The 15,347-nt window shown below is 42.1% G+C and overlaps 1 protein-coding gene across 1 annotated transcript; it reads right to left on the reverse strand.

Moving 5' to 3' along the window:
* Positions 1–6,556: 6,556 nt before the first annotated feature.
* CLN8 (CLN8 transmembrane ER and ERGIC protein) lies at positions 6,557–12,462 on the reverse strand. Its single transcript, XM_003204457.4, has 3 exons — positions 12,279–12,462; positions 10,115–10,813; positions 6,557–9,717 (listed from the first exon to the last, which is right to left on the reverse strand). Exons 2-3 carry the CDS (start codon positions 10,655–10,657, stop codon positions 9,403–9,405), a joined length of 858 nt encoding a protein of 285 aa, XP_003204505.1. The 5' UTR covers positions 10,658–10,813; positions 12,279–12,462; the 3' UTR covers positions 6,557–9,402.
* Positions 12,463–15,347: the final 2,885 nt, after the last annotated feature.

Below are 15,347 nucleotides of genomic sequence, written 5' to 3' on the forward strand. Positions count from 1 at the left end.
GGGGGCCCTGCGAACGGAGCGAGGGCACCTGCCGCGGGGCTGCTGGTGCCGGACGAACAAGAGGTGTACGCGTCTCGCTGCCGGGACGGAAAAGTTGGGCACGTGCGGAATACAGAATCACAAGGTTGGAAATTACCATCAAGATCATCTAGTCCAACCGTCCTCCCATTACCATTTCTACCACAAACTACTAAACCGTATCTTGTAGCTCCTCATCCAGACACCTCTTGATGTTAACTTTTCTATTTTATTTATCTCGGCCTCGTCCTTAGGACCGCTCCATTAGCATGCTAAGCCACGGTGGCCGTTTTAGAACTTAGTCTCATTTATCACTGGAAATGAAGTAGTTTGCAAAAATCGAACTTGTTTCAGCACAGCAAAGTAAAGGTTTCTCAAGGATACTGGCACTTCACCCCATCACGCAGGTCTCATCCCTGACACAGGTCACTGCTGCTAACTGCTCCCCTTGGTTCCTCACAAGAGTCCCTGTGAGGCAGTGCCGACTGAGCCAACCCCCAGTCTATCAGAGCTGTCTGGTACTAGATGCAATGTCTATCTCTAACATACCACTAACCATTTGTATGCCCACATGAAAACAAGTCACAGCCCCCTTTTATCAAAATTAAAAAATAAACATTTACAATTATTTTGAGAACATTCTCTACAATAAACATACGTACACTTGTTACACCTTGAAAAACGTTCTTAAATACGTTATAATTCTTCTGTTCCTGATATAAGATCATAGCATTTTTTGAGTTGGAAGGGACCATTAAAGGCCATCCAGTCCAACACCCCTGCAGTGAATAGGGATACCAACAGCCAGATCAGGTGCTCACAGCCCCATCCAGCCTGGCCTTGGGTGTCTCCAGGGCCAGGGCATCCACCACCTCTCTGGGCAACCTGCTGCAGTGCCTCACCACTTACTGTAAAAAATTCTTCCTTATATCCAGTCTCTCTTTTTGTTTGAAATCATTTCCCCTCATCCTGTCACAACAGGCCCTTCTAAAGAGTCTGTCCTCTTTTTTCTTATAGCTCCCCTTTAGATATTGAAAGGCAGCTATCACACCCCCTTGGAGCCTTCTCTTCTCCAGGCTGAACAGCCCCAGCTCTCTCAGCCTGTCCTAATAGAAGTGTTCCATCCCTTGGATCATTTTTGTGGCCTTCCTCAGAACACACTCCAACAGGTCCATGTCCCTCCTATACTGAGGACTCCACATCTGGATGCAGTACTGCAGGTGAGGCCTCACCAGCATAGAGCAATGGGACAGGATCACCTCCGTCACCCTGCTGGCTGTGTTTCTTCTGGTGCAGCCCAGGCAACAGTTGGCTTTCTGGGCTGCGAGGGCACATTGCTGGCTCTTGTCCAGCTTGCCACCAAGCAGTACCCCCAAGTCCTTTTCAGCAGCCCAAAAACTATTTAATATTGGCGCAAGTAATTCATAGTGGTATATACAATTTAAAATCTGTAGAGTGCTTTTAAATATGAAAATGTAAAACTAAATGTTATTCAAAGATCCATGCATCAGGCATTGATGATATTAACCTATTCAACTGTATTCATCCTACAGCCAGTACTGAAATATACCCAAGCACAGTAAGTATATTATCATTATGTGAAAATTGTAAGATCTCTCTACCATTTATGGTAGAAAATGATGGTATTTCAAAAGAAATTTAATCATTCCACTTTTTTCTCTACATTTTTCATTTCTCTATAGCCTAATAGTAGGTACAAGCAAAACTATCTCCTGCCTTTGTGAGTTCATATGAATTGAATTCCAAATGAAACATTTAAAAGTATTACTTTCAAAAATATTGCAGTTTCTTTTTTTTTTAAAAAAAAGTTATTTCTTTTCAATGCAATTAGTTACACTGTGAATGTAATGCATCTTTCACTATAGCTGTATAGGCTTTATGTGGGAAAGAAAATGAAGAGAGAAAATTGGGTCACATGGGAAGGTTAAGGCCAGAACTACCACTATGGTATTCAGTTCAATTTCCAGCAGAGAGATGATTTTAGCTGTAATTTCTTAAAATATGTTGTATTTTGCTCACATCCAGCTATCATTTCATGAGCTGAAATAGCAGGAAATTGTCTTCAGCAAAATTTTTCAATTCCATGATTAAAAGTATCATCTACAAGAAATAGCCTCCTTTGGCATGAGGAGGATTTCAATATACTTCTCTGATTCCAGTAGAAAATTGCAGGGGAAACCTTGTTGGATAAATCCAACAGATCATATTATAATACAGCAAGATACTAAATTCCAAAATATCTTCCACTCTTCCTGGTATTTTCCTACAGCAATGTCCTAGTAGCAGTTATCATCTAATCATTACAATGAAATTAATTACTTATCTACCCATAATTATCTGTCAATAACTACAGCATGCCTATGGCTGCTGCTAGTTAATATGATCAGGTTGTACCAAGCATCATAAGATGTTTAAATCAGTTTTACAGGTGAAAAATCTACAATGAGACCTCACCACCATTTTCATACTCTCTCATTACTGCTTACAGGAGCTCCAGCAAAAGTCTCTCTCATCTCTAAGCAGCCAAAGGACAGGCATCTACTCCAGCACAGGTGCTGGGCATCTTAAGGACACTGTGAGCTCAGAGCAGTGTTCTGGCCCATGTGATGCACTGCTGGAAATCGAGGCTCTTGAATACAGACCCAAATAGTGTTACACCTAAGGACATCCAATATCATTCATGTGGTTTGCTTTCCAAAAACTTGTGTGAAATCTGATCAAGATGACTTATGTTACCAAATTCAAGTGATGCCTGGCTTCCTCAGTTTCTTTCTTCTGTTGATCTGCTGATACAGCAGGCAACTTCTCTGGAGGAGTTTATGTCCAGTTGCTTCTCCTGTTGCTCATGCGTCTTCCTCAAAGAACACATGCTGTAATCCTCCAGAAACACCTCAGACCCAGGGCATACAGCAGTCCTACTCATTTTAATCTCCTGCAGAACTCATGCTGGAACCTTGTAGAATGATAGGTCTTCATCTCCCTTATCAAAGATAATGATGCGTCACGATACACATAGGCAATGCTCTCAAGGGACAGAATTTACAGGACTGATACAACTTGTTGGGTAACACTTGCCTCATGGTTGTTTTCACGTGCAAGGCTAGAGTGGTGCTGCAGAGTGCAGCTGCTTTCACCCCTGTAGAAACAGGCACTGATGAGTCAGAATATGGGAATAGCACAGCTGTCAGCAAAACAAAGATCCTGGGCTCCTGCAGTCACTGTGATTGGAAAAGAGCAGTTCCTTGTTATGCATGCCAGTATACACGACTGCTTCAGGAACCAAACATATCTGCAGAACCATTTTTCCTCCTTCAATCCTTTTGTTTGTCACAACTGCAGGCTGTGGAACACAAAGTCCAGAGGAGCGTAGCAAGAACAAAGAGAGGTACAGCAAATGAATCTTGATAGGAAAAAGAGAAAAAATGGCTTGGTTTAGCATAAATAGAGTGAAAGAGATGCATAATAATACCACCTAAATACATAAAGGTATTGTATAGAAGGTAACAAACTCTTGTGTGGTACTGTGTGGAGCCAGAAGTCGGACTTGATGATCCTCACGTGTCCTTTCCTACTTGGGATATTCTATAATATATATGAGAAAAAAACATTTCTTAAATGCAAAGTATTACATTAAAATAGCATTTGGTTTAATAACAGCATTGCTCATTCATTTTATGATACGATGCCCACTGCTGCCCAGTCTTCCACATCTCCCTGAAGTACCAGCACTAGGGCTGCAGGAACAGTTAGTTCTGAGCACACCAATACTTACCCTGACAGCTAAGAGTTATAACATTGTGATGCTCTATCAGCAATAGGACTTCCTTCATGAACAGTTTCAAGGACTCTTGATTCTAAATCTGATTTTTTTTAATCTAGATTGAACTATTATCTATAAACCTTAGCCAACAGTATACCATAGCACTTTTTTTTTTTTTTACTTAAATAGGATTCATTAGGTGCTAAGGCTTATGTAGTTGATACTTTGATAAAGAGATATTAAAAGTATAGTTTACCAGTACAGCATCTCCCAAACTGCAGTCTGAAAAAGGATTCTCTCAATAGGAAGTTAAGATTATTAACAATTTTCTCTATAATGTCTTTCCTGAAGTCCTACTGTGGGAAAAACAACAACGAAAAACCCACTCTGGATATATGAAGGATGGGTAACCTGGGTAATCTGACATCACCTATTTGACAGAATTTTCAGAAATACAGAATAGTCTCATATCTAGGGACTTTAAAAAAAAAAGAAGTTCTACTAGCAGGAATACCCTTCGTAGATAAAGTAGCAAGGAAGGAAAGAAATGGCCTCCAGAGGAGGAAAAAGAAAAGAAAAAAGTGAACAACAGTACAAGAATAAGTCATTATGAATTAGAACACACTACAGATCGTTTTGGCCTTAGGAGGTTTGATGTCCTAAAAAGGGTCCTCAGATTCAGTCTCAACCACCGTCACAACAATACTTAACACAATATGCTGCTGAGGCAAAAAGAAGAGTTAAAACATTGGACAATTTCCCATTCAGTGACCAGCAGCAATCTCTTTATTTTTTTCACATTTCTTAGGCAAAGCTGCTGCTTTCAAAGGATACTCTTTCACCTTGTAAAGGCAACCTTTACACAAGCTCACCAAGCTCATTAGATGTTCCTTGCCTACTCTACACAAACCACTTCACCAGACTTTTATAGACTACCTGTGTGGCTTCACTCTTCAAGACATTGCAGTTATCACCCTGATTTACTTTTAAAGGATTCTGCCAGCAGAACTGCACAGTCCAGAAATGCAGGAAAGTCAATCCTCTTATACATAAACAAGAATTAATACACAATCACTAGGGCTTTATCTAGCTTTTTTTCCACCCTCATTTAATACAAGACCCATACTTCAACTTTAGTTAACACAGTTTTGGTGACAAAGTGTTCACAAAGCAAAGCGTTTCTGGCAGACTTTTGTGGGGCTGCATTAAGAATATTAAAAACAACAACAAAACAGGCCCTGATGAGCACCTGGAGCAGATACAATCAATTACCAGTGTCAAAATCACGCACATATTCGTAAGCCTGTAAATGTCACTTTTCTGGTGAAAGCAGTATCAGTTTAACATGAACTAAATATCCAAAGCAGCAGAGGAAGCTAAAAAGAGAATTACATTAAGAAACAAACATTTCAGCTCAGAAGTAATGTGTACAGTATCAGATGAATCTGGTATTAAACTCAGCTGCCTCTGCTCAAGTCTTACCTGTAAGGACTCAGAACTCATCGGAAGACACACAGAAACAGCAGCAGGTGAGTGCATTGTCCATTTGTTTGCTTGCTTCTTTGTGCACCTGTGAGCAGGCCCCACTCCTTTCATGTCGGTTTGTCTCTGCCACCTTGAATGTTGCTATGCTCACTGTGTCATTATCTTTGTCATTCCTCCTCACTCAGTACCGTTTTGCTTAGGGAGAACAGGAAGGCACGACATACTGTGAGAACACTTGTTTCTGTGACACTACCACTAGCAGAACATACTAATTAGTCCATCGGAGTCTGAAATGTCTCTTCCAACACTGGAAATCCATCTGGGGGCTGCTAACTAGAGCAACAGGCATGATTTGCTTAATTAGAGACTTTCGCTTATCAACCAGTGTCGTGACACAGGATCAAAAGATCGTAATTGCTGAGTAACACTGTCAAAGTGTGTGCATGCTAATTTATTTCTGGGATTATGGCAAGAACTACAAAGTAAAATACATTTATCTATTAACTGAAAACATGTGAATAGCAAACCATTAGCAAAAAGTTTCTTTTACAGATTATTTACAAAGAGGACTTTATTCACACAAGTACTGTCATATACTGTTCTGCTCCCAGTCTGTACCCACACACATTCCACAGCCAGTGGAGCTTTATACATGAACATCTCTTCTTCTGCTTCAATTAATCTTATGGACTTGACTCTAGAGGCAGCTACCAAAATCATGCCAGCTGGTTGCTTGCACAGTGCATTCTTATCAGAATAGTTGAAATGCCAGCAGAGATGCTGTTTTCCTTTAACTCACTAATGCTAAAAGGAAATAAGTTCTGCAGAGAACTACTGAACACGGGCACATTCAATGCTTGTTATTTTGCTGTTTAGCAACTGAACAGTTTCTTGAAAGGAAAAAAAAAAAAGACGGTGGCTCATACTAAACCATGAAGCATCTCTTGACACCAAGTGAAGTGTCTTCATAGTTACAGCCTAATGCAAAAAGAGATCATGCTTCAAATACACAAGCCAGATGTGTCATTTCAAGTGATACTTTTTAGTACATACTCACATATATAGTGCAGCTTCTACTGTTCAACCACCTAACTGAACTCGCCAGTGTTAAATGGTGATGAAGGTACAGTAATATACAAGGTTTTAGAGCTACTTCCACAGACACAACACCACCCCTGCTCACTTAGGGAGATTATTTCAAAATAAGTCATCTTTTAATACATTCATTACAAAAACAATCAGCTACAAGCAGCAAGAACAACAACAACGAAACAGAGGCATTATTTTAATCAGCAAATGAAACTCATGGTATACAACTGCTCAATAAAATACTTTTATTCATGCACTCAGCATAAAGATGCATTCAACAAATACTACATTGTGTAAGGAACAGACTTGAATTTATTAATTCATTAATACTTCTAAATTCACTTTAAGTGGAATTTCCCTGAGGTTAAGTAAAGCATCTTTTGTAACTGTACAACATCAATAGCTCATCAGTGCTATCAGGGAAAAAAAAAACTGGACATGGGCATTTAACAAAAGAAAAAGCTCAAGAGTACATGCTAGAAACTGTCAGCAAAAGTCACTGCTGGACTACTGTGACTGCTGCTGGATCATGACCAGTACTGCAGGCAGGAATAAATACCATAGGCAGGTTTTGGAAAATGACAACAGATTTTGGAAAAAACACGATGCAAACGGAGGAAAACAAACTCCGATTTAGGAATGTATGAACACAGAACTAGATGTCTGGATAGGGTCCAACCCTCAGATCAGACATTTTGCTGTTTTTTTTAAAAGAACAGCAGCAGAAAGACACGTACTCACAAAAACCATACCCCAAACCAGTCATCTTTTAAAAAGAAAAAAACAACCACCTTCAACCAGAGAGGAGATGCAAGCAGCACTCCTCAAATACCTGCCCAAAAAGAAAGCAAGACGAAGTATTGCATAGTCACCTAGGCTAGCAAAATCATCCTAGAACATTACGCAAAAGTTTTCCAAATCATGGCAGCAGCACAGCCTGTGACCTGATCCTATCCCCACTGATGCTGATGGCAAATTTCTTTCTGTATCAGATTGCAGATGAGGTCTTATAAAAGATGCCCAAAAGGTCTGGGATTTGTTTCAAATTGACAAAATTTCTAAGCTAACTGTAGCTAATCTTTATTTGGGGGAAATGCAGGATGTAATGTAATTAGACACTAGAACCTGCAACGAAGAAAATAGAGGCTCTGTGTAACAGAACTGAAGAAATGTTGTCTATTTTCGTGTTCTGTACTATTTCTATATGGACTGTAAAACCCTCTCACCCTTCAAACCAAAAGGAATAGAAAGTGAATGCTATTATTTGTATTATTGCATAGATCTCCTGTTCTAGCAGGTCTAGCAGCATTGAGGTTAACAGGTGCTCTTAGATATTATACATTATATACATAGCAAGAGATGCAAAAGATCTTATTAAGGAATTAGGGAACACAGTAACCTCCTCAGCCTCACCCAAACAAAATAAAAGACATTCCCACCAAATGTAATGAAATGGGCTTGTTTGCACTAAGACAGTACTCTCCTCTCCCCACTCCCCTCTGCCATTTTAAATACTATGCTACCACACATAGCAGGGCACAAAGCCTCATACATGTCTCAACCGAAAGCTCTTCACAGGTTTAGCTTGTCTGGTCTGATTATTTTGGTAAATAAAACTGTGTCATATCACAGCATATGATGACGTTTCAAATGACATGGTTTTTATCTCAATAGTATATCAACATTAATTAGGTATCTTTGTCTCTCTCCTGCCAATAGGTGTCACTCTCTTCTATCGTGATCTTTATACTCTGATCTGCTGTCCCAAACTGCACCCAGGAACAAATACAACCTCCACAACTTGCCAAATCACCATCCAAACATACTCTCTGTTCCTGAGGTCAGTTAAAACCTTAAAAATATGGTAGATAAAGTGCAAAAAATTGATAACCTCACCTTCTGTGTTCTTCAAAGCAGAAATAAAAACACTACAGGAATAAAAGAACTTCTGAAAGAGGTGACAATAGGCTTTTCTCCAAAGATGAGTGCTCCATCCCCAGAGGCATTCAAAGCCAGGCTGGATGTGGCTCTGGGCGGCCTGGTCTGATGGTTGGTGACCCTGCACGTAGCAGGGGGGTTGAAACTGGATGATCATTGTGGTCCTTTCCAACCCAGGCCATTCTACAATTCTATGAGTCACCTCATATTCTAAAACCCTCTGTAACTAAGAGGTCTTCCAAAAATAAGAGGAAGTGTAACAGGAGCACTAGTGGAACTAATTGCACCTTTATTCATTTGTGACCTACAAAGAAGATAATCTTACCTATCACCCAACAAATTCATCAAGGGTTAAACAGCCACTGACTCTTGTCTTTCATAGATTTCAAGTCCAGAAAGGACCACCATGATTACCTAGCATGACCAGCAGCACAATGAGCAGGTGTTCCCACTCCTCACCACGTGCATGTTTGCTGTGGATATAAAGTCTCATACTGAAGGCAACCTGGGTACTACAATTCCTTTTGATAGCAAACACTTAACTGTCTCCTCCTTTTCATCAAGTGCACTTAAGGAAAGACCCACAAACTGAGCCATGACTGCATTCTGCCACTTGACCAATTAATCCAGAGGGAAATATTTCATGGCACACAGGTATCCACACCATACCTATTTGGGGTCAGAATTGATCTTAATCTTCTAAACATAATTTTCAGTAGCAGTATCTCCAACATATGTGAAATGAGAATAAAGCTAAATTCTATTCAAGCTAAGATTAGTGGGTAAGTTAGCTATAAAGCCATTTTGAAGCAGTAGGACAAAGGATACCATTAGAGAATGTCACTGTTAAACCATGAAATACTGTCTAAATACAGACAAAATCATTGGCATAATGCTGAACATTTATGAATATGTACGTATGAAATACAGACAACATTTTTAAATACTACTGATGCATTCTGAATACAAACAGCAAGGAATGTCTGCATTAATGAGATTCTTGCAGAAGCTTCGATTTCATGGGCCAATTAGTTTGCAGTGTATTCTTCTGCTGTAGTCCAATATCACACTAGGAAACAGATGTTCTAGTGTTACATCCCCTTCTTTTGGGATGTTTCACCATTTAACTTTCCATTTTCTGTTGCTTTATTTTCAAAGTTCCAGTCAGTTGGGCTGAGGAGCTGCTGAGTTTTTTTGTATGTCCAGTATGGGTTAAGTATTAGTGTGACGGCAAATAATCCAGAGAATAAAACAATAAAATGGAGAAGTCCCAGGTTTTCTACCACAGAATTCCAGTTGAAAATACACACCCACCACATGTGGTAAGTGAGAATCATGCGGCAGTGAAACAGGTGGATCATTACCCACTGATTTGCCTTCCAGAAAAAGGTGTTTGCACAGCCAGCCTAGAAAAACAAGAACAGAAATATGCAGAAGTGTGATTGTTAATTCAAGATAAGAAAGTAAAGAATCCCCAGAACTAAAGCAAATTCCCCAGCTTTTGCATACACATCCCCTCAGGCATTTTTTCATGTAGAGCTATGATATAGCACATGCATACATCATTCCAAACTCAGGCTAGACATAAGCTGTCTCAAGCCATATGCACATAGCACCACACAGAAGCCTATGCACAGAACTGTCAGGATCTTCTGTACAAGTAGGTAACACAGTAACATAGATGTCAGTTAGACAAGCACAGCCTTGCTTCAAACTATCCAGGCAAACTGTGCACATTAATTACAGAGAAGTGAGATGCATGAAAACTGTTAAAACGTAATCTGTAAAGTCTCAAATTCTTACCTTTAGAAGCATCCAGGAAATGCAGGTTGAGGGAGTACTCATCTCTAGCAACATTCCCATCAAAGGTAGGTAATGTCCAGATTTTACATTGATTACTAGACCAGCCAAGCCACCAAAAGCAAGTAAGTGATGAACCACGAGGAACACATCAAACGTTCTAAAAACGATGTTGGACATGTGAACAGCTACATTTTCAAGCAAAAAAAATCCAGCAGCTATTAAACAGTTAAACCAGCTCCACTTTTGCTGTGAATACACCTTGTCAGCATGAAAAACGGGATCTATGAGCAAAGCCCATAACCCAGCAACACAGCTCTGAAGTCCAAACGCACCACGTGTGACTGCCATATTCCAAAACACCTTCTCCTTTGCATACAAGGCACGATAAGTGGTACTCATCCGGGAGGATAACCAGTGAGACAGAAGAAATACTCCCAGGTAGATTAAAAAACCAGCAGCTAAAAACATCAAACGAACTTCCCATAAGAGATAGTCCCAGTCAAAAATGGTCCAAAATGCTTGATCGTTATTTGTAGGATTCATGTCTTCTTCCTTTTTACTTTTTTTTTTTTCCCCCTTTAATAGAAAAAAGCCTTGCAGGGGGTTTGAGAGTTCTCACTCACACTATATACTCTCCTTCACGCCTACTCAGCCTCCGCTATTATGTGGACTAGCACCCATGAACTCTTTTTTTTCCATCTGGAACAAAAAGAAAGAAATAAAGTGAGTCTTTTTAAAAAGTCATCTGTAGACACACCTTCTAAACTATACAGAACTCACTTTCATTGCAGTTACAACATCAGCTCTGCTGTCATTGAGCACAATCATCCCAAAGACAGGTACAGATGAACAAAAAATCCCCAATTTAAGCAGCGTGTTTAGGATTAGCAATCGGCCTGCAAATTCTTTACTAGTACAATGTAACATACTAAAGCAAAAGTGGAAGAAAGCAAAGAAGGAAGGCAAGAAAGAGGAAGGGAAAACAGAAGAAGAAAATCCTGTTTTCTTACTCACGAAATTCACATTTCAACAGCAGCGTGCTGTTACTAACCCGTGCTGTTACTAACCATTATTCTTTTACTCTTCTGCTTTTCCCTCACTGATTTTGCACCACTGCTTATGTCTTTGGGTGCAAGTCAGAACCTCACATACACACTTGGGACATGAAAAGAGAAAAACTTATCCTAGTACATGGGACCACTAACACAAAAATGAGCTTTCAGGATTATATCTCAAAACAAGACTTAGCAATCAGTTTCCAAACGTTACACGACTTCCCAACAGAAAACCAATTCCAAAAATGCAACAGGAGTACGGAATGCAGACAAGCAGCATTAATATGTATGATTAACAACATCAGCATAATTAACCGAACAGTCTGGCAATCAGTGCCTCAAGTTAGCTGAAACTTCCTGAACACGCAGCAGTTAAAGATCATGAATTTGTGGGGGGGAAAGAGCTGGGTAATGCTTAAATATTTGAGTACCAGGTCATTTTATGCATGATTTAGTCTGTATCAGCCTGGCCACCAGACTCAACACTATCTGTAAAAGGCCAGAACCACAGGCAGGAGCTGGATAAGAAAGCCACTGTAGCAAGGGAATACAGAAACTCCAGTGAGATGCTCCTGTTTGCCTTCACCATGCAACAAACACCACCACGACACAACAGACCCAGGCCTTTGGCACAGCAGGGATCTGTTCCATCTGAACATGAGGAAAAACTTATTCACTCTGATGGTGACCGAGCACTGGTACAGGCTACCCAGAGAGATTGGAGAGCATCCTTTCTTGGAAATCTTCAAAAGTTGCTCAGATATAACCCTAAGCAAGTTGCTTGGGTGACCCTGGCGAACAGGGCAGTGGGACCAAGCAGTGCCCAGAGCTCCCTTCTCACCTCAGCCACTCCGTTCCGCGCCCCGCTCGCCCTGGCCCTCACTCCTCAGTGCCCCCCAGCCCCCAGAGCAGGACTGCTGGTAGTCTTACACCTGACACAACGGACCCAGAAGTGGAGCCGCAGCTCCTTCCCCTGTGCGACAAAGGGCACCAGGCCGAGGGCACGGCCAGGTCAGGGCAGGCCCCGAGAGCTCCGGCCTCACGCAAGCGCCGGTTCCGACAGCACCCCGCTCCCCACCGAGCTCCGAACGCAGCCCCGGTGCACAGACCTGGCTCAGCCCCGCCGTTCCTTGCTGGCAGCGCTGCCTGCGATGGCGGCCCGGCCTCCCGGTTCCGGGGCTGCTCGGGCGGCGAGCCGCCGCCACAGGCCTCCCGGGAGCGCCCAGTCCGGCCTGACCCGCCGCGATTCTCCCAACAACCACCCTCAGCTCCGCCGGCACCATGTACCCAGCGCGCATGCGCACGACACACCCTCTCCCCCCCTGCGTGCTAGCACAATTGCACGAACCATCTTGTAGCTGGAATAGCGCGCGGCCGTACCACTGCGTGCAGAGGGGGTAATGGCCGTGCCCACCGCGGCGGGAGGAAGGAGGCTCCTGAGGGGAGGGGCAGGCAGGAGGGCATCTGCGAGGGATGTTAGGCTGCTCGGATTGGGATGCAGAAAGGTCTCTAAGAACTGCAGCCATTCTCCCAGATTTTCCATAGCAGAAACCTGGGAGGATCTGTTGTGTATATATATAAATATATATCTTTCCAATTTAAGTCGGAAAAGAGCCTTGTTTACAAGATTTTTATTTTTTTTTCACCCTAAACAGACTCATCAGCACCACTGAAAAGTTAGTAACTTTTAATAGGTGCCTGTTGGAAAAAAAGAAAAAAAGGCAGCAGTGATGTCACAGCACCTGCCCTTACCTGTAATTACGCAGTGTCTAATAAAGACAGCAGATTACAAAATGCATGTCATGGAGTACTGCTACATGATTCTCTCCGTGATTGTGTGAAGAGCAGTCGTGTCATCCCAGTGAGTCTGGCTGGGCACCGGGCAGGGCCCAGGGAAACCACACTTGGGGGTTTTCTCAGCAGTGCTCCAAACTCATGCCCAGGTTTTAGTTTGTTGCCTATTCAAGTGACTGAGCTGGCGGATGGTTTTGCCTCTGAAAAGCTCAGTGATTTCACCAAAAACTGATGGAAAGTAAAAAGCAAGCCACAACTTCCCTTACACAGAGCATTGGGTGTAGAACAGCTGAAACCTAAACTCAGGCCTGCTTATGGTGAAAGACCAGGCTTCCAGGCTTGGGACGTGAACATCCTCAAGGTCTGACCTATGTTCAGCTACCAGTCTGAGAGGTGACTCCGAGAAATCTGGGCACTGCTACAGCAAAGGGAAATCAAGGGAGAAGGGTTTTTTTGTTTTTTGTTTTTGGTTTTGGTTTTGGTTTGTTTTTTTTGGTTCAAATTTTTTCTTTTAATTGGTAAATGATAACTCTGTTGCCACTGGACTCTCTGAGCAACATGAAAATTACGTCAGGAGTTTAGACACGGTTAGCCATCTAAGTTATTTTTATGCTTGGTGTGAGGCACTGCTAGCTGCCAATAGGGCTTCTCTGAGTTCCTCTATAGACATTCCCAAGGGATTCCACAGTTTGACTGAAGTCTCAGGAAGCTTTGTCCTCCCACCCGGACACTAACTATGTGTCATTTGGGTGAGTCACGTGTTGGAGCATACCTGTGACATTTCTAGAAGTAACCTAGTTTCCGTCCAAGAGGCACAGACTCAGCAGTGAATGAAGGGCAAGGGATTTCAGCCAAAACCGTTCTTTTGTACAGATGCTCATGATCAGGTGACAGAGATGCTAATGACATGTGCTGGTGTACACAGAAGTTTTCCTAACACCCACTTGACCCTCCCCTGAAGCAGCTCCATGCAGTTCCCTTGGTCCTGTTGATGTCACCAGAGAGCAGGGCTCAGCTCTGCTGTGGAGCTCTGCTCCTGTGAAGATGCCATGAGGCCTCCCCTCAGCCTCCTCTGCTCTGGAGGGAGGACCTCGGCCACTTCTGGTATGTCTTGCCCTCTAGACCCTTCCCCATCTTTGTAGCCCACCTTTGGATGCTTTGAAATAGTTTTATGTTATTTTATTGTGATGCCCAAAACTGCAGTCAGTGTAGAGGTGAAGCTGCACAGCCTTGAAGCAGAGGGGGACAACCCCTCCCCTCACCTGGCAGCCATGCTGGGCCTGTAGCACCCCAGGGTATGGTTGGCCCTTGGGTTGCCAGGGCACATTGCTGACTGAGATTCAACTTGCTGTCCACAAGAACCCCCAGATCGCTTTCCATGGGGCTATTCTCCAGCCTCTCATTCCCCATTCTGTACATGTAGCCAGAATTGCACCATCCCAGGTACAGAATCTGGCACTTGCTCTTATTAAACTTCATGCAGTTGCTGATTGCTCAGACCTCTAAATTGTTGAGTTCTCTCTGTAAGGCTCTACCCTCAAGGGAGTCAAAAGCTCCTCCCAGTCTAGCGTCATCTGCAAACTTAGTGTGAATTCAACTCCTGGATCCCGGTCATTTATAAAAATATTATGGACAATTGGTCCTAAAATTGAGCCCTTGGGGACCCTACTTGTGACTGGCTGCCAGCCTGTACTTGTCTAGCTGTACACTGGACATTTTATCAAGAAGAATACTGCAAGAAATAGTATTGAAAGCCTTGGTGAAGTCCAAAAAGATTACATTAACCATTTCTCTTTGATCAACTAAATGTGTTGCTGGAGCTGATGCACTGAGGGTAGGTGTTTTAACTTCCCCAGATTTTATTTTTCCCAGAGCTCTCTTTAAGGAATTCCTTTAATTTGTAACAGCTTGGGGCAGGAAATTTGAGTTTTACTTACATGTAAGGCACTGTGATCATACGGTAAAAATAAGATCACAGATACTATGTTGCCTTTCTTGTTTCTTTTCCTTCCCATCTGCCTTTCTTGCCTTCTCAAGTGTTATCTAATTTTTTAATTACTATCAACCGTAGACGTGATGTAATAGTTCAGTGTTACTTTCTGAATCTACTGATGCTACAACCATACTTAGTGACAACTTTTTAATAGCTGTCTAATTATGGTAATTACAATAATGTCAAGCATTTCAAAATAGTTCTTCCTGTAACGAGGCTCATCTTCCATTTTACATCATGTTCAGTTTTCTCTTTCACAGCTAACTGAGTTATATTCTACATCATGCTCTGTTCAAAGCTCAATTTCCCAACTATGCTATTTTTAATTTGGGGCAACTTTTGGAGATCTGAATGCCACCAGTGGAAGAGCAAAGAGCACATCCAGGTACGG

Source organism: Meleagris gallopavo, chromosome 2 (genome assembly GCF_000146605.3).
Source record: "Meleagris gallopavo isolate NT-WF06-2002-E0010 breed Aviagen turkey brand Nicholas breeding stock chromosome 2, Turkey_5.1, whole genome shotgun sequence".
NCBI classification, from domain to species: Eukaryota; Metazoa; Chordata; class Aves; order Galliformes; family Phasianidae; genus Meleagris; species Meleagris gallopavo.